The sequence below is a fragment of the Papaver somniferum genome, unplaced genomic scaffold (genome assembly GCF_003573695.1).
Source record: "Papaver somniferum cultivar HN1 unplaced genomic scaffold, ASM357369v1 unplaced-scaffold_150, whole genome shotgun sequence".
Classification (NCBI taxonomy): domain Eukaryota; kingdom Viridiplantae; phylum Streptophyta; class Magnoliopsida; order Ranunculales; family Papaveraceae; genus Papaver; species Papaver somniferum.
In genome coordinates this window covers 4,999,385-5,024,994 of record NW_020624377.1, presented here as the reverse complement: position 1 = coordinate 5,024,994, position 25,610 = coordinate 4,999,385, and the positions used below count along the sequence as shown (strand labels likewise).

The following is a 25,610-nucleotide window of genomic DNA, read 5'->3' as shown; positions in this document are numbered from 1 at the left end:
GCTTTGCAAAACTGACCTCCAACTAATAGTACTGCCACACAATGTAAAAGTATAGTCTGTCAATGACCTTCTTCTATCAAGATCACCTGCATAATCGGAATCAACATAGCCCACAACATTTGTTGAATCACCACTGTGTTTGTCAAACACCAAACCAACATCTGTATTGCCCCTTAGATACCTCAGAATCCACTTTACAGCTTGCCAATGAACCTTCTCGGGACTTCCCATGTATCTACATACCACAATCACAGCTTGTGCGATATCCGGCCTTGTACAAACCATAGCATACATGATGCTACCAACTGCACTTGCATACGGAACCTGAGACATGTACTCTGCCTCATTTGCAGTTTGAGGTGATTGCTTTCTAGAGAGTTTAAAATGAGCTGCCAAAGGAGTACTTAATGGTTTTGCATATTTCATACCAAACTTTCCAACACCTTCTCGAAGTAATCCTTCTGGGACAAATATAACTTGCCTTCAGCTCGGTTCCTATGAATCTCCATGCCCAATATCTTCTTTTTTGCACCCAAATCTTTCATCTCAAACTCACTACTCAACTGCACTTTCAACTTTTGTATCTCTGACATGCCTTTGCAAGCTATCAACATATCATCAACATACAAGAGCAAATACACAAATGAACCATCTTGGAGTTTCTTGTGGTATACACAACTATCATACTTACTCCTGCGATAACCATTTGCCAACATAAACGTCTCAAAATGTTTATACCAATGACTTGGAGATTTCTTTAGACCATACAAAGATTTCTTCAACAAACATACATGATCTTCTTTGCCAGGAACTTCAAACCCTTTTGGTTGTTGCATATAAATACGTTCATCCAAATCACCATGAATGAAAGCTGTCTTAACATCTAGTTGTTTCAATTCTAGATCATTCAAAGCAACTATAGCAAGCAATGTTCGAGTAGAACTATGTTTAACAACAGGAGAAAATACCTCATTGTAGTCAATGCCTTCTCTTTGTGTAAACCCCTTTGCCACAAGCCTTGCCTTGTACTTTATTCCTTCACCATCCTAAGTACCTTCTTTCTTCTTGAAGACCCATTTGCTTCCGACAATCTTTTGTCCCTTAGGTCTTGCAACTATCTCCCAAGTGTCATTCTTGTTAAGAGACTCAATTTCTTCAATCGTAGAAGCTCCCCATTCTGTTGATTCTTCACCATTGATTGCTTCTTCATAGGTTCTGGGCTCATCCCTGTCTATGCTCTCACCCACTGCAAGTGCATACGCAACCAAATCAACATGGCCATATCTCTGAGGTGGTCTGGTTTCCCTCCTCACTCTGTCTCTAACAAGATTGTACTGATGATCTTGTGTTTCATATTCCTGGCCTGGATCTTGCACAATTTCCTGATCATCCTCACCAGAAACAACATTCTCATTGTTTCCTTGAACTTGCATCTCAAGTTCCAGCTGGTCACCTAGCTCCACCTTATCACCAACACTCTCCTCAACTCTTCTATTTAGTTCTTCATTCTTTGGCTTCAACATCGATTGCTCATCAAATGTCACATCTCTACTGATAAGAAACTTGTTTGATCTTTCTTCAGGACACCATAACCTGTATCCTTTCACACCCTTTGCATACCCAAGAAATATACACTTCTTTGTTCTAGGCTCTAGCTTCCCCTCACTCACATGAGCATAGGATGGACATCCAAAAACCTTCAAGTCTTCATAGTTAGCATGTGAACCTGTCCAAACTTCATTTGGAGTCTTACACTCAATAGCAGTCGATGGAGATCTGTTCACTAAATAAGTTGATGTGTTTGCTGCTTCTGCCCAAAACTGCCTTGGTAACCCAGCATTGGAGAGCATGCACCGTGCCTTCTCCATTATGGTTATGTTCATCCTTTCTTCAGAACCATTTTGTTGTGGTGTTTTTCTGACTTGCGGTGTCTCACAATCCCTTGCTTCTTGCAGAAACCGTTGAACTCACCCCCACAAAATTCCAAACCATTGTCTGTCCTCAAGCACTTGTTTTGTCTTCCGGTTTATTTCTCAACCATAGTCTTCCATTGCTTGAACTTGACAAAAGTTTCATCTTTATGTTTAAGTATGAATACCATACCTTTCTTGAGAAATCATCAATGAATGTCAACATATATCTACCACCACCATGTGACTCCACCCTAGAAGGACCCCAAAGATCAGAATGAATATAATCCAAAGTATCCTTGGTGTTATGAATAGTTGTACTGAACTTGACTCTACACTGCTTCCCAAAGACATAATGTTCACAGAAATCTAACTTACTAGTTTTATGACCACAAAGCAATCCTTGCTTGCTCAAAACAGCCAACCCCCTCTCACTCATATGCCCTAACCGCATATGCCACAACTTTGTAGTATCGTCTTCTCAAATTGAAGAACATACAGCTGCATCACCTGTAACTATAGTACCTTGCAGTGTATAAAGACCATTAACTCTAGTACCTTTCATGATTGTAAGACTTCCTCTTGAGACACGAATAACTCCACCTTCACCTTGATACTTGCAACCATATGAATCAAGTGTACCTAAAGAAATCAAATTTCTTCTAAAATCCGGAACATGCCTAACCTTGGTTAACGTCCTCACAATACCATCATGCATCTTCATTTGAATTGTACCCACGCCCAACACTTTACAAGTGACATTGTTTCCCATAAGAACTTTACCACCTTCTCGATCTTGATAAGTAGAAAACTATTATCTATGAAGACACATATGAAAAGTACAACCAGAATCAAGAATCCACCCAGTATCCGAGCTTTCAATATAGAACGTGAGAACCGTTCCATCATCACTTTCCACTTCAACGTTTGCCGCGGTGCCTTGGTTTGTATTCTTCTCAAGATTCTTCCTTTTTGGACAATCCTTCTTGAAATTCCCTTGTTCCTTACAATGGAAGCAATTGAATTTACCGGATTTAGATTTAGACCTTGACTTTGATCTACTCCTATCAAATCCATCCTTTTGCTTTCCTCTTCCTCTTACAAACAACCCATCTCCCGAATTATCTTTACCATCAATACCGGTCTTCTTTAACTCCTTAGAGTTCAAAGCCGCTTTAACGTCTGCCATGGACATTGTGGTTTTTCCATACATTATGGTATCAACAAAATTATCATAAGATGGTGGTAAGGAACAAAGCAAACTCAATGCTTGGTCTTCATCTTCAATTTTGACATCAATATTTGCCAAATCCAAGAGAATTTTATTATAATCATCAATATGATCTATAATAGACATTCCTTCATGCATTCTAAGAGTATGTAATTTCTTCTTAAGATAAAGACGATTAGTCACGGATTTAGTCATGTACCTTTTTTCCAACTTGTTCCATAGCCCGATCTTCCTTTTCCTCATCCGTCAATTTTGTTGCTAGACTTTGATCTACTCCTATCAAATCCATCCTTTTGCTTTCCTCTTCCTCTTACAAACAACCCATCTCCCGAATTTTCTTTACCATCAATACCGGTCTTCTTTAACTCCTTAGAGTTCAAAGCCGCTTTAACGTCTGCCATGGACATTGTGATTTTTCCATACATTACGGTATCAACAAAATTATCATAAGATGGTGGTAAGGAACAAAGCAAACTCAATGCGTGGTCTTCATCTTCAATTTTGACATCAATATTTGCCAAATCTAAGAGAATTTTATTATAATCATCAATATGATCTATAATAGACATTCCTTCATGCATTCTAAGAGTATGTAATTTCTTCTTAAGATAAAGAAGATTAGTCACGGATTTAGTCATGTACCTTTTTTCCAACTTGTTCCATAGCCCGATCTTCCTTTTCCTCATCCGTCAATTTTTTTGCTAGAGCCGTTTTTCCCTTTCAAAGTTTTCACCAAACCTTGTTGTACCAAAATAGCCCTCATCTTTAGCCTCCATAGATTGAAATCATTCCTATTATAATCATCAATATGCTCTATAATAGACATTCCTTCATGAATTCTAAGAGTATGTAATTTCTTCTTAAGATAAAGAAGATTAGTCACGGATTTAGTCATGTACCTTTTTTCCAACTTTTTCCATAGCCCGATCTTCCTTTTCCTCATCCGTCAATTTTGTTGCTAGAGCCGTTTTTCCCTTTCAAAGTTTTCACCAAACCTTGTTGTACCAAAACAGCCCTCATCTTTAGCCTCCATAGATTGAAATCATTCCTATTATAATCATCAATATGATCTATAATAGACATTCCTTCATGCATTCTAAGAGTATGTAATTTCTTCTTAAGATAAAGAAGATTAGTCACGGATTTAGTCATGTAAATTTTTTCCAACTTGTTCCATAGCCCGATCTTCCTTTTCCTCATCCGTCAATTTTGTTGCTAGAGCCGTTTTTCCCTTTCAAAGTTTTCACCAAACCTTGTTGTACCAAAACAGCCCTCATCTTTAGCCTCCATAGATTGAAATCATTCCTTCCATCAAACTTCTCAATCTCATACTTTGCCGCCATTGTAGATTGCTTCAACCCGGAGCTCTGATACCATTTTGTATGACCTCCACGGACCGCCGCACCCACTCCGGACACGGCCACATAGCACCGATACTGTCCCCACTTGACCACCTTGAGGCTAGGTGTGGGGTTTTGATCGAAAAGGCCTCGGTGCTATGTAGGGAGAGTGTCTAGCTTATATATCACCATATGGATCTTGTCTTCCTCCATGTGGGACTATCCTTAGCTATCTCATGTGTGACTCACATGTGTGTATCGAGCCACACAACTCCAACAAAATCCAAAAGCTTTATGGCTGAAGATATTTTACAGTTGAGCTTCTATAAAAAAGAGAAAATTACATAAAAGTTTACTGTCAGCTGAAAAATGATAATAAACAATGATGAACCATTACATGCTTTCTTAGTAATACCTCAAACTCCGCCATCTTTTTACAAACGTAATCAGCCTGGAATTCATTCTGATCGTGGTTAATCTCCTCCAGAAACTTGAGCCTTATTATATTTTGTTTACATATCTCACTCACAACAACTTTGTCCAAGATGTGCACAAGCGTATCATTCCAATATTTTATAAACTCCATGGCATCCGAAAGAAGTTCTTCAGGATTATCTTCCTTTTGTTGTTGATGGATCCATGTTTTGTGGTCATCCTGAAGTGATCCATCAGATAACATTGTAGAAAAGCCACGAAGCATCTGTATTAGGAAATAATATAGGAGTCTATATTTAGGATATATACACTTTAAGGAGTTTGAGTTATATTAGGAAAGTTTCTTTATTTAGAATTTGATTTTATTAGGTAAGTGCCTTGAGTGGTCGTCAAGTTTGTGAACAATATAAATAGGCTGTTAAGCCATAAAAATGATATACCAAGAATTATTATCAATGTAGACGTTCAATGCTTCCGCGTTTATGCTCTCCTCTCTCTTGCTCGATCCTTAACATGGTATCAGAGCCAGGTGAGAGGGAGAGAGGAGAGCGAGAGAAAGTTAGAGAGTTTTCGTTTTAGGGTTTATAAAAAAAAAAAAATTGCTGCGAAGAAGACATTAGAGTTTGGAGAAAAAAAAGAAGAAGTTGCGTTTGGTTTTGCTGCGAAGAGAGCATAAGCAAGTCATGTTCGTGTGAAGGAAAATAAGGACTTGATACAATCTAGGTGAAGACGTGATGTTGCTGTTAAAAATTGTTTCTGCTCATACCAAGGGTTACGAGGAGTCTTTGAAACAAACAAGAAGAAGAAAAGTGGTAAAGTGCAGTTGTTATGACTGCTTTTGGATGCACAAGAAACTACACTTCTGAACGAGTTTTAGAATCCGAGAGGTCAGCTGGATATCTTTGCATAAGAGAAGTTACGTTGTGGAGTTTGAAGATGAGGTTCGAATTGTTCGTGTGCTGCTGACTCGAGAGAACTCATTAACAAATCGAGAAGAGGTCAGAGTTTTTGTGTTGGAGATTAATTCACCTAGGGTTTAGAAGTTAAATATCAGTAAAGAACAACACACAAGTGGTGTTAGGGTTTGAGTTTAGAGGTATTTTCTTGTCGTTGAGAAGGCTGAGAAAGAAAAGTTGGGTGTTGCCATGAACGAGAGAACAACATGAGTACTCGTGTTTGGTGAAGATACAGAGTTAGAAAAATCAGCGACCTGTTGTTCTGTTACATGATGCTCGAGATATTGATGGTGAAGATGAGTTCGAGCATGGCTGAGATGGTTTTTCTGTGATGGGAGTACTTGATGGCTGGCTGGAGTTGTGAGCAGTGATGAGAACTCGAGAACATGCAGTTGAATGGAACTCGAATGGCAGAGATGGATAACTCGACCTTGGCTTTGCTGTTGTTGTAGATGATGCCAGTGAAGGAATCGGTAGGTAACTGTCATTAATGGCAGTTTTGATGATGATCGGTGATTGTTGGGAGTTATCGTGATCAGCTGGAGATGGACAGCTCGAGAATGGGTGCTGCGATTGATGGAGATGTTGGAAGAAATCACGAGATTGCTGTGATGAAACTGCAGAGAAGAACCCAAGCTTGATGTTGTTCGATCGGTGATTGGATATCGAGAAGCAAGCACAGAGAAGATGGTAAGGTGTTGTGATGTTATGATGCCATGTTTGATGTGTCTGTGAAGTTGGAGGAAGATGTCCATTGACGGATGCTAATGATGATCTAGATGGTGATTCCAGAAAAGAGAAGCTTCTGTTGAAGTCAATGGACCTGTGATGATCGGTAAAAAAAAAAAGGAATTGATTGATTCTGCTGAAGATACAGAGGCGTTACTAAAGTGTTGTCACAGTTGGACAGAAATGTTACTGAAAAATAGTAACAGTCTGGGTGTTACAAAACTACAAGAGAACTGTTACAGATAAGGAATAGTGTGACTGAAGGAGGTCACAGTCGTTACAGAAGCATAACGGAAGAAAAGTGTGACAGTTTTGTGGCAGAGGTATTGCAGAAAGCTGTTAAACATGTTGGAAGAAGTGAAGTGTGGTTGAAGAGTTTGTGGCAGAAACTTGGAGATCCTACAAAGTGTGGCAGACTTTGTAAAGACGACAGGATTGTGAGAGAATCTTGAAGAACAAAGAAGTGTGAAGGTTTTGCAAGAAGTGCGTGACTGGAACAAGAGAGAAGAGGAAACAACATTCATGTTGTGAAGAAAAAAAAAAGAGAAGAAAACAATCACCAAGAGGTGATGAGAAAAAGAACAAAAATAATAGGTTGAAATCCTATGAGTTGTCGAGAGAGTACAAAAGTATTCTATCGAAGAAACCAAGAAAACAAGAGTACAAGAAGTATTCTTCAGAAGATAGGATCGTAATGTCCTAAAACTACGAATATGGGACCGTAATGTCCTAAAACTACAAAGATGGGACCGTAACGTCCTTAAACTTCCGAAGGGGACCGAGATGTCCTAAAACTACGGAAATGGGACCGTAATGTCCTTAAACTTCCGAAAATGGGACCGTAATGTCCTTAAACTATGAAGGGGACCGAAACGTCCTTAAACTACGGTCTGAAGATTTTTTTTTCGCAAAAGCATTGAAAAAAAGAAGAAGAAAGAAGAAAACCGAAGTTAAATTTCTTTTGTCCAAGATGGGCATTCGTGATCTACATGCTCCATCTTGAGGGAGGGTATTAGGAAATAATATAGGAGTCTATATTTAGGAGATATACACTTTAAGGAGTTTGAGTTATATTAGGAAAGTGTCTTTATTTAGAGTTTGATTTTATTAGGTAAGTGCCTTGAGTGGTCGTCAAGTTTGTGAACAATATAAATAGGCTGTTAAGCCATAAAAATGATATACCAAGAATTATTATCAATGTAGACGTTCAATGCTTCCGCGTTTATGCTCTCCTCTCTCTTGCTCGATCCTTAGGAAATAATATATGAGAGTCTATATTTAGGAGATATGCACATTAAGTTATGAGAGTTATATTAGGAAAGTGTCTATGTTTAGATTTTGATCTTAGTTAGGAAAGTGCCTTGAGTGGTCGTCAAGTTTGTGAACAATATAAATAGGCCGTTGAGTCATGAAAGTTAATACACCGAATTATTATCAATGTAGTCTTTTATGCTTCCGCGTTTATGCTCTCCTCTCTCTTGCTCGATCCTTAACATGGTATCAGAGCAAGGTGAGAGGAAGGGAGAGGAAAAGGAGAAAGTTAGAGAAGTTTCAAAGTTTTTTCTTTAAGTTTCAAAGAGAAGTAGTGTGCGAAGTTCCGATGGTTTTAAAAAATAAAAAATTTTGAGTTTCTCAAGCTGCGTTAGGGTTTGAGAAGAGTAAAAAAAAAAAAGAAGAAGAAGAAGAGAAGAAAGAATTGTTTAAAGGTCTGTGTTAGACGAAAAGTTGTGTTGGTGTGTGTTTTTCATTAGGGTTCGAGAGTTTAAAAAAAAAAAAGAGTTGCTGCTGTTTTGAAGAAGAAAGAAGATGATGTCTTGAAAGCTAAGAAGTTACAGCTGCTGTTTAGAGAAGCTAAGAAGAAATGATGATGTGGTAGTTTGAACAGTGATCGTTGTGGTTTGCTCAGTTATTGTCACAGATGTGGCTTGTCTGCGAAGATTGACTAATAGCGGCTGCATCAATCTGATGGTGAAAATAATGGCAAAAAAAAGAAAAAAGAGATGAATATGGGTACGTGAGATTGAAACCCGAAATCAGTTGAGAACCGGCAGGTAGTGGAAACTGAGCTTGTTGTGATTGAAGCTGTAGTCTGTGAGAAGGTTTGGTCCGATCCATGAGTAGTACTATATTGTTGTTTCTCGTGTTACTTGTTGTGGTTAGAGGCTTCTAACATCAACGTTGGAGATTTAGGGTTTCACAACCCTACAATCAGAGTTGCTATGGAATTCTTGAGTATGCCATGAGCTTGCTGCTGATGGTGATCGTGATAGTGATTACAAAGAAAGAGTTCGAGCTGGTGATAAAACTCGATGGAAGAGAAGAGAAGTTGCTGGTGTTGTGATGGCGTTGACGACTTGAGTAACTAGCTTAACTATCTGTTAATGGAAGAACTAGAGAAACCAGGGACGTACCATACTGATGCCCTAGATTTGTTGGGTATGTTCGCTTTCAAAGTTGGCTACAAACTGCAGTGAAGAGAACCTGATGCCAAGATGGTCACAAGGTTCGTAAAAAAAAAAATCTATGGATGTTACGTGTGAAGATACAGAATTGTGATTGAATAATAATCACAGTAATGAACATTTACAGAAGCGTCACTAAAGAACTGCTACAGTTGAACAATAACAGAAGTCTGATAGAAGAAAGGGTCACAGTTTGTGACAGTAGGTGTGACAAAATAATTGTAACGGTGCAGAAGTGTGACAGTTTGTGGCATAGACGTTGCAGAAAGCAGAATTGATGTTAGTTATTGCTTGTGGCAGAAGCGTAACAAGAGAAAGATTGTGAGAGAATCTTTAAAAACAAAGAAGTGTGAAGGTTTCGCAACAATAGCGTGACTGGAACAAGAGAAGAAGAAACAACATTCATGTTGTGAAAAAAAAAACAATCACCAAGAGGTGATGAGAAAAAGAACAACAATAATAGGTTAAAATCCTATGAGTTGTCGAGAGAGTACAAAAAGTATTCTATCGAAGAAACCAAGAAACCAAGAGTACAAGAAGTATTTTACGAAGATGGAACCGAAATGTTCTAAACCTACGAAGATGGGACCGAGATGTCCTAAAACTACGAAGGGGACCGAGATGTCCTAAAACTACGAAGATGGGACCGAGATGTCCTTAAACTACGAAGAGGACTGAAAGATGTCCTTAAACTACGAAGAGGACCGAAATGTCCCTAAACTACGAAGAGGACCGTAATGTCCCTAAACTTCCGAAGGGGACCGAAACGTCCTTAAACTACGAAGAGGACCGAAAGATGTCCCTAAACTACGAAGAGGACCGTAATGTCCTTAAACTTTCGAAGAGGACCGAAAGATGTACTTAAACTATGAAGGGGACCGAAACGTCCTTAAACTACGATCTGAGGATTTTTTTTTTTAACAAAAGCGTTGAAAAAAAAAGAACACCGAAGTTAAATTTCTTTGTCCAAGATGGGCATTCGTGATCTACATACTCCATCTTGAGGGAGGGTATTAGGAAATAATATATGAGAGTTTATATTTAGGAGATATGCACATTAAGTTATGAGAGTTATATTAGGAAAGTGTCTATGTTTAGATTTTGATCTTAGTTAGGAAAGTGCCTTGAGTGGTCGTCAAGTTTGTGAACAATATAAATAGGCCGTTGAGCCATGAAAGTTAATACACCGAATTATTATCAATGTAGTCTTTTATGCTTCCGCGTTTATGCTCTCCTCTCTCTTGCTCGATCCTTAACAATCTGCTTTCAGGGAATCATATAAACAACGCCTAAGTGATCTTTCATCGAAGTAACATGCAGCGTTAAGAAAAAGAAATCTAAATCTAAATTAAAGGAAGAGCATATATGGATCCCGTTAGCCATACCTCGGCCTTTTTCTTCAGTGCACAGTGATAGAAATACTCAGTAGCATAGGTTTCAACAAGAAGCTTATCTTTTCCCTCTGTAAGTTTGGTACGAATAGGCTAAATGTAAAAAGAAAAAACAGAAAAACTTAGTATGATTTAGGAAGGTGGAAAAAAAGAGAAGAAAGGTTGGTATTGAAGTTTGTTATACCTTTAAGAGTTTAAGTTCATCGTATACTTGTCTTGAACTTTCATATTCGCTATTTAGTGTCTTTTGAATCACATGAGAAATATAGGGTTTATATTTTTCTTCCTCATCTTCATAACGTATCCACTCCATTATAGCCTTTCTATCAGAACTGAAAAGATGAACAAAACCAAGATTAGAAAAAACGTAAGAAAATTTCTAAGATTAAGACAAGGAGAAAGGTCGAGCGTGTTACCCGTCAAGGCCATTAAGATCCGTTTCGCTTATTTCCTCGGTGTTGCCTCTGTTTCTTTCTTGTGTTTCTGGGGTACAAGGTTCCGTCATCGTTTCACTTTTACCTGTTGTGATAATCGACCAACATAAATTGCTATTACTACTGATAAACGAATTAAAGAGAAAAAACCCTAGTTTACCTTCAAGGATGGAGAATTCAAGGAAGAAGATCTTTTAGATCACTAAAAGAGAATTGAGAGATTAATTTGAGAAGACACTCATAGAGGAGAGGAAGTAGGAAACTGGAGATTTAAGGCTGTGAGGTTTTCTATTTTTATAACCTAAAGCTAGACAATCTTGGATTGCAACGAGTCCGATTTTATGCCCGTAGCATTTAACTGCAGTATAATAAGCAATTCTTGCATCTCAAGTATCACTAATTATAGAAGAGTGGTATTTTTGGCCATCCAACGTCAATTGTCCTTAGGACTAGGACAGATCCGGTCGTTGGTTTTCGATCTAGGGAATCGAATCAATTGGTGGAAAATTGGTTTTTTATCTAGGAAGACACCATGAAATCTAAAATGTTTAACTAATTTTCTAAAACGTGTCCTACCAAGGCCAATACTTGTGCACGTGTCCTACTTAGATGTCTTACTATCTCCTGTTTTATCTTTAACTTCCTTAAAAATTGGAAATCAACTCCTAACTATGTAACTGCACTATCACTTTTTCTCTATCCAGTTTCATTTTTTCCTTTTGATCACTCACTTTCATCCTTGTTTCAAGAACATCAATTTTTTTAGTTTTCATAGCTAAGTTTTAGCTCTTTGGTTCTTCTTCTTGTGAGAAGAATAATTAATTTTGGTTGCGCTTCCATTTTGAAAACACATAATAGCGGAGCGGATCATCGTAAGTAAATGCTATGTCATTTTCATTTTCTGGAGTTTTTTCGTTTTGCTTAGATTGATGATCTTTAGAACCTTTGCTCACAACATTTTTCCTAAATAATCCGTTAACCGTATGATTTTCTTTTAGGAATGATTTTCTTCCATAATAACAAGTTCTTTGGCGTGTGATTTTCTTCTTCAATTTGTGAATATTCGTCTCAAGCACCAGGAACAGAAAACTGCAGCAATGGGCTACAAAAGTCAAATAGGGCAAGTAAAAAACAAAAGGACGAGCAGGATCATTTGGAGCCAAAAGGCCTTTTGACAACATTTACAGATGCTAAGAAGAAGGAGAAAACTGGAAACATAATCAAGGTTAGTTTTTTTATTGATTGTTTTGGGTGTTTGCAATTTGTTTCGCATGTGGTAGTTGCCCTGGAATTTTTCGATAACATTGAATTTTCTTTTTGTCGTAGGGTTTGCTTACTGTTTGCTTTTCCTTTTGTTCTATCCCTAGTAGATATCTCTGTACATCATTTTCTTTCTTAATAAAGCTTCTTTTTCGATCAAAAAAAAAGAGACGGTAATTGAATTTCATTTCATTTTGTACTGACTTTGTAATTTATTATTTTTTTTTTGACATTTACGTTTGAATTTTCTTACTTTGCTGCAAGTGCACATTGGGATCATTATTTATTTCTCTCAAGGTTCGAAGATGGATTTAGTTGCCACAAAATATATGCACCATCACATTTACCAGAGACATTGAACCAACAAAGATGGTGTTAGAGAGTGTATCCAACAGTAACGAATTTGTGTATACGAGGATGGACTTAGTCGCCGCCAAAAATATGCACAGCGCATTTACCAATAACATGAGCGCTCTAAGATGGTGACTGAGTGGAATAGATGAGCACATAAAGATGGTACTCACACCAATGAATTTGTGGCAGTCAAATGTATGTACTTTTTGTTAGTATGTATTTAATGTATAATGGTGCTAAAATGTAAACATTGGCATGTGATTATGTAAAATGTAATTTTCTTCCGGGTCTTACTGTAATAAGACAAACAATCAATGGTAATGATCTGTTTTCTTCTCTTTTCTTTGCATTCAACATATGTATCTTACTTTTCCGTAGTTGTTGCTTCAATGGATTTTTATTCCAGTTCAATCTTTTTTTTGGCTTTTACTGTTTTTGGTCGTTTTTTCTTAGGTTTCTTAACCATATTTTCTTACGTGTCAAAAACGCATAATTTAAAATGCACTTTCGATATTGTATGTTTATCTTTTTGTTCTGAAGATAAAAGTAACTCTTTCATACAACATGTGTTCCGTCTGTAGCCAATTGCAATAATGAATTTGGTATAACCTTATTTATCTTTGCATAATCCTTTGATGAAACCGGAACAGAAAAACTTTTTCCTACTTACTTTATGAGCATTCATAATTATCTTTTTAGTTGTCCGGTTAATGTATAAATATTTTGTTTCTGCAAACATCGTTCATGTATTGAAAAAGCTATTAATTAACTTCAAAGCAGAAAACTTTAGAGTCTCGGTTGAAAACGCTATTAATTATCATTAAGTTGGTACCGACAGTGTTGGATTCGTCAAAATCAACCCGGAAAGCTTGATATTTTGGGTATAGTTTTGGGTTCTTAAATATTGACTATCACATTGGAAAATCAAATCTTGAGTGATTACTTACCATATACCCGAGCTCGGCAACTTCCTCGGATCAACCATATTGGATGAACTGAGAATATATCAAGAAATGTGGCATATTCTTGAGTTTTTGTTGTAATTACGATTCAGTAACTACTTTTTAAAATTTTGTACATGGAATTTTAGAGTTTTTTAATTAGAAACATAAAATATGGGTTCACATCATCTAGAATATCCCACTATCCGAAGGATCTGTTATTCTGGATATGCCAAAAGTACGATCAAATCACGAAGTCCAACGTGCCGAAGGCGCACGAGAAGTTGAGCCCAGGCCGAAGGCCTGGGTGATACCCTAATTTTGTTCTATACAAGGGTAGGGACCTAAAATTTTGTGCTATATAAGGGTAGGGACCTAAACTGCAAGTTTTCATAGTTTAGATTAGACGAAACAGTTGGTATGGCTTCATGTGGTTTGCATCCCATACCCACTTTAGTTAAGAGTCACATAAATGCTACGATGAAGCTAGCAAAAATTCTTCATTCCAAAGGCTTTCATATAACCTCTGTAAGCACAGAACTCAATCATCAACGTTTACTATATGCAAGGGGCCGATAAGGCAAATTAACTTAAGCCGTAATAAAGGAGTAAGATTGAAATAAAACATAGTAAATATACTCAGCCAACTAAAAGATAAAAACTACATATAGTAAAAATAATAAAAAGGTTCTTTTCTTCCTATTTCTAACTCTGATAATTAGACTTAGACACCTTTTTGTTTCTTTGCGGCTACATTACTTTTTTCGCATTCTTCTTCTGCTTGATATCCTCATATTTTTCCGTAACATATGCCAGAATTACCAAGATTACTATCACTACAAAGAAAATAAAAATAATAACAGTAAATATTTCTAGATAACTCCATTGATAATATTCCCGTAGTAATACCAAACTAGAGGATGATTCTTCATTTCCATCAATTCTTTCTTTGTACAAACAAAAAATGCCTATTGAATCCAATATTGTTGCTCCATATACATAATCCTCCTTGACACTATTGCGTCCTTAAATTTTCCCTGTTGATTCTTGTCTTTATAAATTATTTCACGTATTGCACCATTAGAATTTACACAAAATTGGTTAAAAAGACCCAAATCAACAATTCCTGGATGAAATGGACAGTTAGATTTTGATACTGTTTAAATGGACAAAAATGTAAAAATAGGCAGGATGTAACCAGTTTCATCGTGCCCACAGGATGTAGCCAGTTTCATCCTTACTATTTTTTAAATTTAAGCCAGTTTCATCCTTACTATTTTTTTTTTTTTTGGCCATTTCACCCAAACTATTTTTTACTCCATTTGAACCGTGATTTAAAAATATTTGCACAAAATAACCCATTTTCCGAGATACAGCGTACCATTAGTGTCTAAATTGAGTGTTGCCGGCGGAGTTGGTGGCCGATGTCAAGCCTTACTAGATATCCGAGATTGAAATTCAAATGCATCATAAGCATTGGTTATAACAACTGTTCCATCAGTCTTATAAATTGATATTTTGTACTCACGCGATGCAGAGATTAGATGATCAACTCCAAGTTTTAACTTTTGGCCGCCGAGAAGTGTATCAGTGGGATAATCGAAACTTTCCCAAACAATTTGAGAATCTGAGCCATATAAAACAAAGTTTCCATTATCATGCAGCATCGCATATGACACTGGTTCCGCTGCATCAGGCAGCAAGGGTTTCTCTTTATTGTCAGGTAGTATCCTCAATGCAAACTTTCCTTCCTTAGTAAAAACAATTGACGATGGTTTGTGCAGTGGAATAAGATCTTTATGATTAGCAGTCCAAACCCGTGTTTTGTGAGATGATTTAACAAACCATGTACCGACAGCATACCAATTAGGAGCCCATGGTAACTCGTAGAATCCAAAAGCAATGTTACCCGACGGAGAAAGCCAATATGGACTAGAATCATTCATTGAAAGCGATGAACCTCTTGTTATTTTGCTGACATCCACATTGTTAGATGCAGAATCTAAAGATGAAACAGAACCAGAAATTATAAGAGAAGGTGTGGAAAATAAGATTATTAACGCTAGACAAATATTCATTCTTAGATGCTGAAACAGATCTAGAGTTAAAGATTTTTTTTTTTTTTGAAGAGAGTCTTTTGATGATGAATCTATGTGACAAGATATGCAAGCGAGATTTGAGGCTAATTTACTGTTTAGGATTAGTTCGAGTTGTTAGATTTCGATAACCTTAATAGAGTGAGTCATGGACCATGAAAATGCATGCATGTCTAAGCTACCTTGACCAGTGAAAATTACCATTGCGATACACAAAAATTGGCAGCTGCCAAAAGTAGCATATACCAGTCTTTCGTGCATACCAAGCAGGTTGTTAGTCAACCATAAGTTGCAAAGTCAAGTAGCATATACCAGTATTTCGTGCATACCAAGCAGGTTGTTAGTCAACCATAAGTTGCAAAGTCCCACACTGAATCAAAGTATGAAGAAAAAAATGATTTTTTTAATTTTTTTTTTTGTGAACGACAATACGCTGACTAGTGTGGTTTACAGTTGAACTTGCTCACTTGGGAAAATGACAATGACGATTTTTCTTCTTTTTATAGAAACCACGAGAAAAAGCCATCGGGCTTTCGTATCGCACTGGTTGTGACGCCTACACATTTGACCTTAAATGGTGAAGTGTTCTTGCAGCTCACGTATTTTGTTCTATATGAAGAAGGTAAAGATGCCATAAAATCAGAGGCAGTTATACAAGCTTCCATAGTTTACAATAGAATACAAACAACAGTAACCTGTTTAGATAGATAGAACCAAAGTGAGTGAGGAAATATGGAGAATGTTCATGTGATTTGCATCCCATACCCGGTTCAGAGTCACATTAGTGCCATGATGAAGCTAGCAAAGATTCTTCATTCTAGAGGTATTCATATAACCTTTGTGAACACAGAATTCAATCACCAACGTTTACTCAATTCAAGGGGGCCAGATTCACTCAAAGGCTTACCTGATTTCCGTTTCGAAACAATCCCTGACGGTCTTCCACCACCAACAGATCCAAATGCCACCCAAGATGTACTAGCCCTAGGCCTCTCTATAGAAGAGAACTGCTTAGAACCTTTCCGAAACATTATCTATAAGCTCAACACAACTAAGCACACAGATGTTCCACCTGTGAGCTGCATAATTTCTGATAGTTTTATGTGCTTTACATTACAAGCAGCTAAAGAGTTCGGCATCCCTGAAATGTTATATTGTCCAATTAGCTTCTGTGCTTACGCATGTTTTCTGCACTTTCCTCAGCTCATCCAAAGAGGTCTAGTTCCACTTAAAGGTACACGAAACTGAGATATTGTTCAAAATGCTTGTAGCTGGAGAATCTGTTTTTCTAGTTTGTTGAACTTATTTACTTATTACCTGTACTGCAGATGAGAGTTACCTGACAAATGGGTATCTAGACAAACCAATTGACTGGATTCCCGGCATGAAAGATATCAGATTCAGAGATTTGCCAAATTTTGTACGAACCACAGATCCCAATGATGCCATTCTCCATGCTTCAATGCGAGAAACGGAAAAAACTTATAATGCCACAGCTCTGATTTTCAATACCTTTGATGCTCTGGAGATGGAGGTTTTGGATGCATTCAAGTCTCAACTGCCACTTCCACCTATTTACACAGTTGGTCCTCTCCAATTACACCTTAACCAGATTCCACAAAATGAGACATGCTCTATCGGATCAAATCTATGGAAAGAAGATGCCCAGTGTCTGAATTGGCTTGATTCCAAAGAACCCAACTCGGTCATATATGTCAATTTCGGCAGCATCACTGTTTTGACTACTCAACAACTCCTTGAATTTGCATGGGGACTGGCAAACAGCAAGCATAACTTCTTATGGATTATAAGGCCTGATCTGGTAGTCAGTGAGTCGGTGGTGCTGGCACCTGAGTTCACAAATGAAATCAAGGGAAGAGGACTGCTAGCAAGTTGGTGCCCACAAGAAGCTGTCCTGAATCACCCATCAATAGCTGGATTCTTAACACATTGTGGTTGGAACTCGACGCTAGAAAGCTTATGCAGTGGAGTTCCAGTTATATGTTGGCCATTTTTCGGAGACCAACAAACAATCTGCAGGTACATATGTAACGAATGGGGAGTTGGTATGGAGATCGATAACAATGTGAAGAGAGATGAAGTTGAGAGCTTGGTGCGAGAATTAATGGAAGGAGAGAAAGGTAAGAACATGACAAATAAAGCCATGGAGTGGAAGAAGAAAGCAGAAGAAGCAACTTCAGCTGGTGGTTCCTCTTATGCTAATATGGACAAGATCGTAAACGAAATACTTGTTAGGAAAATCAAAGACCAATGAAACAAAGATATGTATAAGTATTATGAATTACAATTCTCTATTATGTTACGATTATCAGGAAAGATTGAAGATCTAATAAATATGAATTACCTTTATATATTACAAGCATTTGTTGTCGTGCCATATCCTCAATTTATAGCCGTTATAAATCTGAGAAAAAGGAAACACATTATAGATTAAGAGTTCATTTTTCAAGAATTATATTCAAGCATGGGCATAATGAACAAGCTTATTCTGGAAAAGACGAGGTTTTCCTTAAGAAAAATATATTGACCTACTTGGTTTGAATATGCACAGCACTGATGTAAAGTTCGGCAACAATTTTGTAGTGATTTTCAATCTTGCAGTAAATTTTGTTAACTGAGAACAAACTTTTGGATCGGTCAAGCAGCTGCAAATTTGGCGTGCCTATGGAGTTTGTGGAATACATTGTTCATTAGTCTTGTTCTAGAGATCCCAAAAACACACTTCAAATTTAGAGAATTTAATCCTAGTGGGGACTGGGGAATCCAATCACAAATTAGTTAAAAAAGAATCACAAATATTTTCAGCAAAAGGAAGAGTTACAAAGCAAAGAAAAAAAAATTGTAATTGAAAAGCTTATCTAACACCACTGCTGTCATACTATAACAATTAACAAGACATTCCTTGCAATATTCTTGTTTTCCACTTTCTCTAAACAGTCATACTTTAGCAACACCCATATTCAGCATTTTCGAAAAAACCTATATAAAGCTATTGTAATGTTCAATGATATCTATCCACATAACAGAGACGCGGTTGTGAATAATGCGATATATTATTATAAATGGAAAGGGTCCCGCTCTGTTGACAAGTTTGACCTTAATGAAAAATTGAAAAGTTCTTGAATCTCACGTATTCTTGAACCTCACGTATTTTGATCTATATTATGAAGGCAGACACCTAAACTTAGAAGCAGAGCAAACTTTGTGAGTTAACAAAGATTAGACACAGTAACCTACAGTTCGAGAGATATGGAGAAAGTTCATGTGGTTTGCATCCCATACCCACTTCAGAGTCACATCAGTGCCATGATGAAGCTAGCAAAAATTCTTCATTTTCAAGGTTTTCATATAACTTTTGTCAACACAGAATTCAATCATCAACGTATATTAAATTCGAGAGGACCAGAATCACTAAAAGGCTTACCTGATTTCAGTTTCGAAACAATATCCGATGGTCTTCCACCAACAGATCCGAATGCTGGCCAGGATATCTTAGCTCTTGTCAGTGCAACCCAACAGAATTGCTTAGAACCTTTCCGAAACCTTATCAACAAGCTCAAAAACAGTAATACATATTCAAATGTCCCTCCAGTAAGCTATATAATTTCTGATGCTTGCATGAGCTTCACTTTACAAGCAGGTAAAGAGCTTGGAATCCCAGTAATATCATACTGGGCGATTAGCTTCTGTTTCTTTGGTAGTTTTCTGCACTATCCTGAGTTCGCCAAAAGAGGACTTGTCCCACTCAAAGGTAAGCATAATTGTGATATAATCCACAGGTTGATAACTGATAAGGAGAATTTCTCTGCACTTTACTCAATCCCATAATAGAGTTTTAAGCTTTTCCATATTATGTATGTACTGCAGATGAGAGCATAACCGACGAGTACCTGGATACCCCAGTTGAGTGGATACCAGGAATGAAAGACATCCGGATTAGAGATCTTCCGAGTTCCTTCTTAATAACAGATCCCAATAATGCCATGATTGAATTTTCGCTGCAAGTCATTGAAAGAGCTTATGAAGCTACAGCAATGCTCTTCAATACCTTTGATGCACTGGAGATGGAGGTTTTGACTGCATTCAAGTCCCAGTTGTCCCTGCCCCCTATTTACACCATTGGTCCTCTTCCACTACTCCTCAATCAGATCTCGAAAAATGAGTTGCAGTCGCTTGGATCTAATATGTGGAAAGAAGATATCAAGTGTCTAAAATGGCTTGATACAAAAGAACCCAACTCGGTCATGTACGTAAATTTTGGCAGCACCACCATTATTACCATTCATCAACTTGTCGAATTCGCATGGGGACTAGCAAACAGTAAGCACAATTTCTTATGGATCGTCAGACCTGACCTGGTAGCTGGTGAGTCGGCGATGCTGCCACCGCAGTTCGTGGAAGAAACAAAAGAAAGAGGGCTTCTAATAAGTTGGTGCCCACAAGAAGATGTCCTGAACCACCCATCGGTAGCTGGATTCTTGACACACTCTGGGTGGAACTCAACCCTCGAAAGCTTGTCCAGTGGGGTTCCTTTAATTTGTTGGCCTTTTCATGGGGACCAACAGACAAATTCTAGGTACTCATGTAAGAATTGGGGAGTTGGCATTGAGATCGATAGCGCTGTTCAGAGAAATGAAGTTGAAAAATCAGTGAGACTAGTAATAGAAAGAGAAAAGGGTAAGAAAATGAAAAGCAAAGCTTTAGAGTGGAAGAAAAAAGCTGAAGAAGCCACTTCACTCGGTGGCTCTTCGTACATTAATATCAATAAGATTGTAAACAACGTACTTATTAGCAGAAATAAGGATGAGCAACAAGCAGCCTAAAATAGTTGACTAGTTAAGGGAGTTCTACACATTTAGCTATCATGATAGCCATGCTTGTCAATATGATTCACTTAGATTATCCAATGGAACGATCTTTGATGAGTATAATTTTCTCGGTGGCAATCCAAGGGCTAATGTATTTGACGAGAATAACTATAAATGACTATGAATGCTATGATTGAACTACTATACTGATATGGTTAACATCTATAATTGTTATGGTTATCCAGCACTCAATTATCCGTACAAACAATCACTGCTAGTAGGCAACTACATTTACCTAACCACAAGTGCTCAACTACTTATATTAATTCTAAAAATCATTTATCATTCTTCTTATCTACAACCTTATCCACAACCCCTTCTTTGATTTTAAGCCTACTGTTTTTTTCTATAAAAAGAAGGTCAAAACTAGAAGAAACATCCCATATTTGACGATGATGAAGAAGCCTCATGTAGTTTGCATCCCATATCCAGCTCAGGGTCACGTAAGTCCCATGATAAAGCTAGCAAAAATTCTTCATCTCAGAGGATTTCATGTAACCTTCGTGAATACAGAATTCAATCACCAGCGCCTGCTCAATTCAAGAGGACCAGATTCACTTAGAGGCTTGCCAGATTTTCATTTCGAAACAATCCCTGATGGTCTTCCACCACCAACCGATCTAAATGCCACCCAAGACATTGTATCACTCAGCATATCCACGCAAAACACTTGTTTGGAACTTTTTCGGAACCTTGTCTCCAAACTCAACAACACTTCATTGTTGAACGTCCCTCCTGTGACCTGCATAGTTTCTGACGCATGCATGAGCTTCACTCTCCAAGTAGCAAAAGAGCTGGAAATCCCAGAATTATTGTTTTGGACTTTTAGCTTCTGTAGCTTTGCTTGTTTCATGCATTATCCTCATCTCATTGAAAGAGGTCTTGTTCCACTCGAAGGTACACATATAAGGCAGCCAAGCATATATTATTGACATATTATCCATTCTTGAATCATGAATCATAATCTAATTGTGCAAGACTAAATTTCTGTTTGTTTTGCAGATGAAAGTTACTTCACAAATGGGTATACCGACACCCAAATTGACTGGATACCTGGAATTAAGAATATCTTGTTTAGAGATCTTCCTACTTTTGTTCGAAAAACGTTCCTAATGATCCCATATTCAACTTTGCTTTAAAAGTAGATGCCGGAACTTATGACGCTACGGCATTGGTTTTCAATACTTTTGATGAGTTAGATTTGGAGTTGTTGGATGCATTCAAGTCACATTTATCACTGCCTCCAATTTACACCATTGGTCCTATTCACAATCTCCACAATCAAATTCCAAATCATCAATTGCAGTCTATCGAATCAAATCTATGGAAAGAAGAAACCAAATGTCTAGAATGGCTGGAGTCCAAGAAACCTGATTCAGTCGTGTACGTTAATTTTGGCAGCATAGCTGTTATGAGTGCTCAACAACTAGTAGAATTTGCTTGGGGGCTGGCTAATACCAAACACACTTTCTTATGGATCATCCGACCCGATCTGGTAGTTGGTGAGTCAGCAATGCTGCCCCCTGAGTTCATAGAAGAAACCAAAGAAAGAGGTCTGCTCGCAAGTTGGTGTCCACAGGAATACGTACTGAATCACCCATCCATAGCTGGTTTCTTAACACACTGTGGTTGGAATTCAAGTTTCGAAAGCTTATCTAGTGGAGTTCCTATGATCTGTTGGCCATTCTTCGCAGATCAACAAACAAATTGCAGCTACTCATGTAACCATTGGGGAGTTGGAATGGAGATTGATAATGAGGTGAAGAGAGATGAAGTTGAAAAGCTAGTGAGAGAGTTAATGGAAGGAGAAAAGGGGAATGATATGAAGAGCAAAGCCATGGAGTAGAAGAAGAAAGCCGAAGAGGCCACATCACCCGGTGGCTCTTCTTATACTAATATTGACGAGATAATTAACAAACTATTACTTGTAATAAAAAATCCGGCAGTGTAAAATCACTTCCTAGTGAATAATGTTAAGTTATTAGCTACCAGTACTAGACCCATCTTTTATTTAAGCTACTTGCAAAATGATTACCCTCTAATGCTGCTCAAAATGGAAAACAATCCAAAACAATCCAAGTAGACAAACCCGTCTTCGTGCACTCAACTTTCTATGCATTAAATGGAAAACAATCCAAAACTATATTGACTCAGCAACTATCAAGACTGAGAATCATGCCATGTTCTTTAATGACTAAATTTCAAACTAGGACCAAAATCTTAATAATTGGATGTAAAACAGGAATGGATAATTAATAGATCACATGCCAATTAACACGAGTTATATACAGAAACAATAGATCTTACTTGTAAAAGACAAATTATCAAGTAATTGTTGAATTCATGGATCCTTTCTTCATTCTTTTTCCTTGCACTTATACGAGTTATTTACACCCTGTAATTGAAGTTTAAAATCAAATAAAAGACAGCAAAGTAAAAATTATGAGAAAGTTTATCAGTCAAAATCAAGAAAAAGAAGAGCACTAATCTTATTTGCAATTTATGGAAATGTGAAGATCAAAAATCCTAGAAAATAATTAACAGGTGAAGAGAGTTATGTATACTTTGCTGTCATGATGGGCCATGGTTGCCATTATGATTTGCTTAATTTATCCAATGGTTGACAATCTTTGTTGAGTATGAGTTTCTTGGAGATAAATCATGGGCTAATGTATTTGGTGACAATGACTGTAAAATGCTATGGTTGAACTCCTGTAGTACCATGGTTAATATCTATAACCGTTCTGGTTAAACAATTCACTAATTAGTAAAGGCAGTTCACAGCAAGTAGGCAACTGCATTTACTACGTAGGCCACAACCTTAAAAACTCAACTAATTGTATTAACTCTATGGATCATTCATTTTCCTTCTAATCCACACCCTCTGCTTTAATTTCAAGGCCTGCTATTTTTTCTGTAAGAAGAAGGCAAAACTAGAAGAAACATCCATATTTGAGGATGATGAAGAAGCCTCATGTAGTTTGCATCCCATATCCAGCTCAGGGTCACATAAGTCCCATGATGAAGCTCGCAAAAATTCTTCATCTCAGAGGATCTCATGTAACCTTCGTGAATACAGAATTCAATCATCAACGAATACTCAATTCAAGAGGAGCAGATTCACTAATAGGCTTGCCTGATTTTCATTTCGAGACAATCCCTGATGGTCTTCCACCACCAACCAATCCAAATGCCACCCAAGACATTGTATCACTCAGCATATCCACCCAAAAAACTTGCTTAGAACCTTTCCGGAACCTTGTCCATAGACTCAACAACACTTCAGTGTCGAATGTTCCTCCCGTGACCTGCATAGTTTCTGACGCAGGCATGAGCTTCACACTCCAAGTAGCTAAGAAGCTAGAAATCCCAGACTTATTGTTTCACACTATTAGCTTCTGTAGCTTCGCTTGTTTCATGCATTATCCTCATCTCATTGAAAGAGGTCTTGTTCCATTCAAAGGTACACACATAAGGGAGCCAGGCGTTATCGACATATTTTCCATTCTTTAATTATGAATCATGATCTAATTGTGACGGACTAACTCTTTTGTCCTGTGACTACAGATTAAAGTTGTTTCACAAATGGGTATATGGACACCCAAATTGACTGGATACCTGGAATTAAGAATATCTTGTTCAGAGATCTTCCTAGCTTTGTTCGAACAACGGATCCTAATGACGCCATATTGAACTATGTTCTAAGAGAAGTTAAACGGAGTGATGAAGCCACAGCCTGGATTTTCAATACTTTTGATGAGTTAGAAATCGAGGTACTGAATGCATTCAAGTAGCAGTTATCACTGCCTCTGACTTACACCATTGGTCCTCTTCACAATCTTGATAATCAAATTCCACAACATGAGTTGCACTCTATTGGATCAAATTTGTGGAAAGAAGATACCAAGTGTATAAAATGGCTTGATTCAAAAGAACCCAATTCAGTGGTGTACGTTAATTTTGGAAGCATAGCTGTTACAACCACTCAACAACTTGTGGAATTCGCTTGGGACTAGCTAATACTAAACATCCTTTTTTCTGGATTATCCAACCTGATCTGGTAGTTGGTGAGTCAGCAATGCTTCCCCCTGAGTTCATAACAGAAACCAAAGAAAGAGGTCTGCTAGCAAGTTGGTGTCCACAAGAATATGTACTGAATCACCCATCCATAGCTGGTTTCTTAACACACTGCGGATGGAATTCAACTTTAGAAAGCTTATCTAGTGGAGTTCCTATGATCTGTTTGCCATTTTTTGGGGATCAACAAACAAACTGCAGCTACTCTTGTAACCAGTGGGGTGTTGGAATGGAAATTGATAATGACGTGAAGAGAGATGAAGTTGAGAAGCTGGTGAGAGAATTAATGGAAGGTAAAAAGGGTAAAGAGATGAAGAATAGAGCCATGGAGTGGAAGAAGAAAGCTGAAGAGGCCACATCACCTGGTGGTTCTTCTTACGCTAACGTGGACGAGATAATTAATAAATATATTAGCAATGTAAAGTGATTGTCATGTGAATGGTGTCAGGTTCACATTCAGATGATAATGCAGTCGTTAAAGGTACTTAAGCTGTTGTGGGTTATGTGTTCAACATAAATCCTAAAAATGATTGTTCTCTAATGCTGCTCTAGATGTATTCAAATGATGCAATAAATTGACTCCATTTCTAAAATTTCAGGTAGACAAATGCATCCATAAATTATTTATTCTCACACACCCACTTTTCTACGCATTAAATGGCGAACAACCCAAAATTTCTAACAACTCAGAAAGCTATCAAGAATGGGAAACAGTGAACATGACTGAAAATGACTAATACCAGCTCAGATTTGTACATGTGCGGTTAGATATATCATTTAATACGCAGATATGCAAGTGGTTTTCAAACAATGTGACAACTAAATCATAAACTAGGACCTAAATCATCATAATTAGAGTATTACAAATCACAAATCACAAGCCAATTAACAGAAAGGATAGTAAATCTTACTTGTATAAGACAAATCAGCAAGTAGTAACTGAATCCATGGATCATATCTTCATTACTCCAGTGAGTCACCATTTGGACCCTACAATTGAAGTTTCAATCGAAAACAGACAAGCAAATATTACGAGTCGATCAAAAATCAAAATCAAGAGCATTAGGAGAAAAACAAGAGTACTAATATCATTTAAAATTTATAG

The 25,610-nt window shown here is 37.5% G+C and overlaps 3 protein-coding genes, 1 long non-coding RNA gene and 2 pseudogenes across 4 annotated transcripts; 5 read left to right on the top strand and 1 right to left on the bottom strand.

Annotated features, from left to right (window-relative positions):
- Positions 1-10,267: 10,267 nt before the first annotated feature.
- On the bottom strand, positions 10,268-11,193 carry LOC113336025. The gene is made up of 5 exons (XM_026582025.1): positions 11,049-11,193; positions 10,871-10,973; positions 10,639-10,786; positions 10,449-10,547; positions 10,268-10,323 (listed from the first exon to the last, which is right to left on the bottom strand). Exons 2-5 carry the CDS (start codon positions 10,957-10,959, stop codon positions 10,288-10,290), a joined length of 372 nt encoding a protein of 123 aa, XP_026437810.1. The 5' UTR covers positions 10,960-10,973; positions 11,049-11,193; the 3' UTR covers positions 10,268-10,287.
- Positions 11,194-11,632: 439 nt separating this feature from the next.
- On the top strand, positions 11,633-12,733 carry LOC113335999. Its single transcript, XR_003353586.1, has 3 exons — positions 11,633-11,760; positions 11,887-12,113; positions 12,413-12,733. It is a non-coding gene; the product is annotated as an uncharacterized LOC113335999 (long non-coding RNA).
- A 3,389-nt stretch (positions 12,734-16,122) lies between these two features.
- Positions 16,123-17,919, top strand: LOC113336193 (7-deoxyloganetin glucosyltransferase-like). The gene is made up of 2 exons (XM_026582180.1): positions 16,123-16,773; positions 16,868-17,919. Exons 1-2 carry the CDS (start codon positions 16,272-16,274, stop codon positions 17,812-17,814), a joined length of 1,449 nt encoding a protein of 482 aa, XP_026437965.1. The 5' UTR covers positions 16,123-16,271; the 3' UTR covers positions 17,815-17,919.
- A 706-nt stretch (positions 17,920-18,625) lies between these two features.
- On the top strand, positions 18,626-20,383 carry LOC113336057 (7-deoxyloganetin glucosyltransferase-like). The gene is made up of 2 exons (XM_026582049.1): positions 18,626-19,311; positions 19,428-20,383. Exons 1-2 carry the CDS (start codon positions 18,810-18,812, stop codon positions 20,381-20,383), a joined length of 1,458 nt encoding a protein of 485 aa, XP_026437834.1. The 5' UTR covers positions 18,626-18,809.
- A 437-nt stretch (positions 20,384-20,820) lies between these two features.
- Positions 20,821-22,427, top strand: LOC113336192 (annotated as a pseudogene).
- Positions 22,428-23,316: 889 nt separating this feature from the next.
- LOC113336194 lies at positions 23,317-25,113 on the top strand (annotated as a pseudogene).
- Positions 25,114-25,610: the final 497 nt, after the last annotated feature.

Coding starts and splice junctions, on each gene's coding strand:
- LOC113336025 (XM_026582025.1), bottom strand. CDS start 10,959: ATGACGGAACCTTGTACCCCAGAAACACAAGAAAGAAACAGAGGCAAC. Junction 10,548..10,638: donor ATGAACTTAAACTCTTAAAG/GTATAACAAACT, acceptor TTTTACATTTAG/CCTATTCGTACCAAACTTAC. Junction 10,324..10,448: donor CACTGAAGAAAAAGGCCGAG/GTATGGCTAACG, acceptor CCCTGAAAGCAG/ATTGTTAAGGATCGAGCAAG.
- LOC113336193 (XM_026582180.1), top strand. CDS start 16,272: ATGGAGAATGTTCATGTGATTTGCATCCCATACCCGGTTCAGAGTCAC. Junction 16,774..16,867: donor AGGTCTAGTTCCACTTAAAG/GTACACGAAACT, acceptor CCTGTACTGCAG/ATGAGAGTTACCTGACAAAT.
- LOC113336057 (XM_026582049.1), top strand. CDS start 18,810: ATGGAGAAAGTTCATGTGGTTTGCATCCCATACCCACTTCAGAGTCAC. Junction 19,312..19,427: donor AGGACTTGTCCCACTCAAAG/GTAAGCATAATT, acceptor TATGTACTGCAG/ATGAGAGCATAACCGACGAG.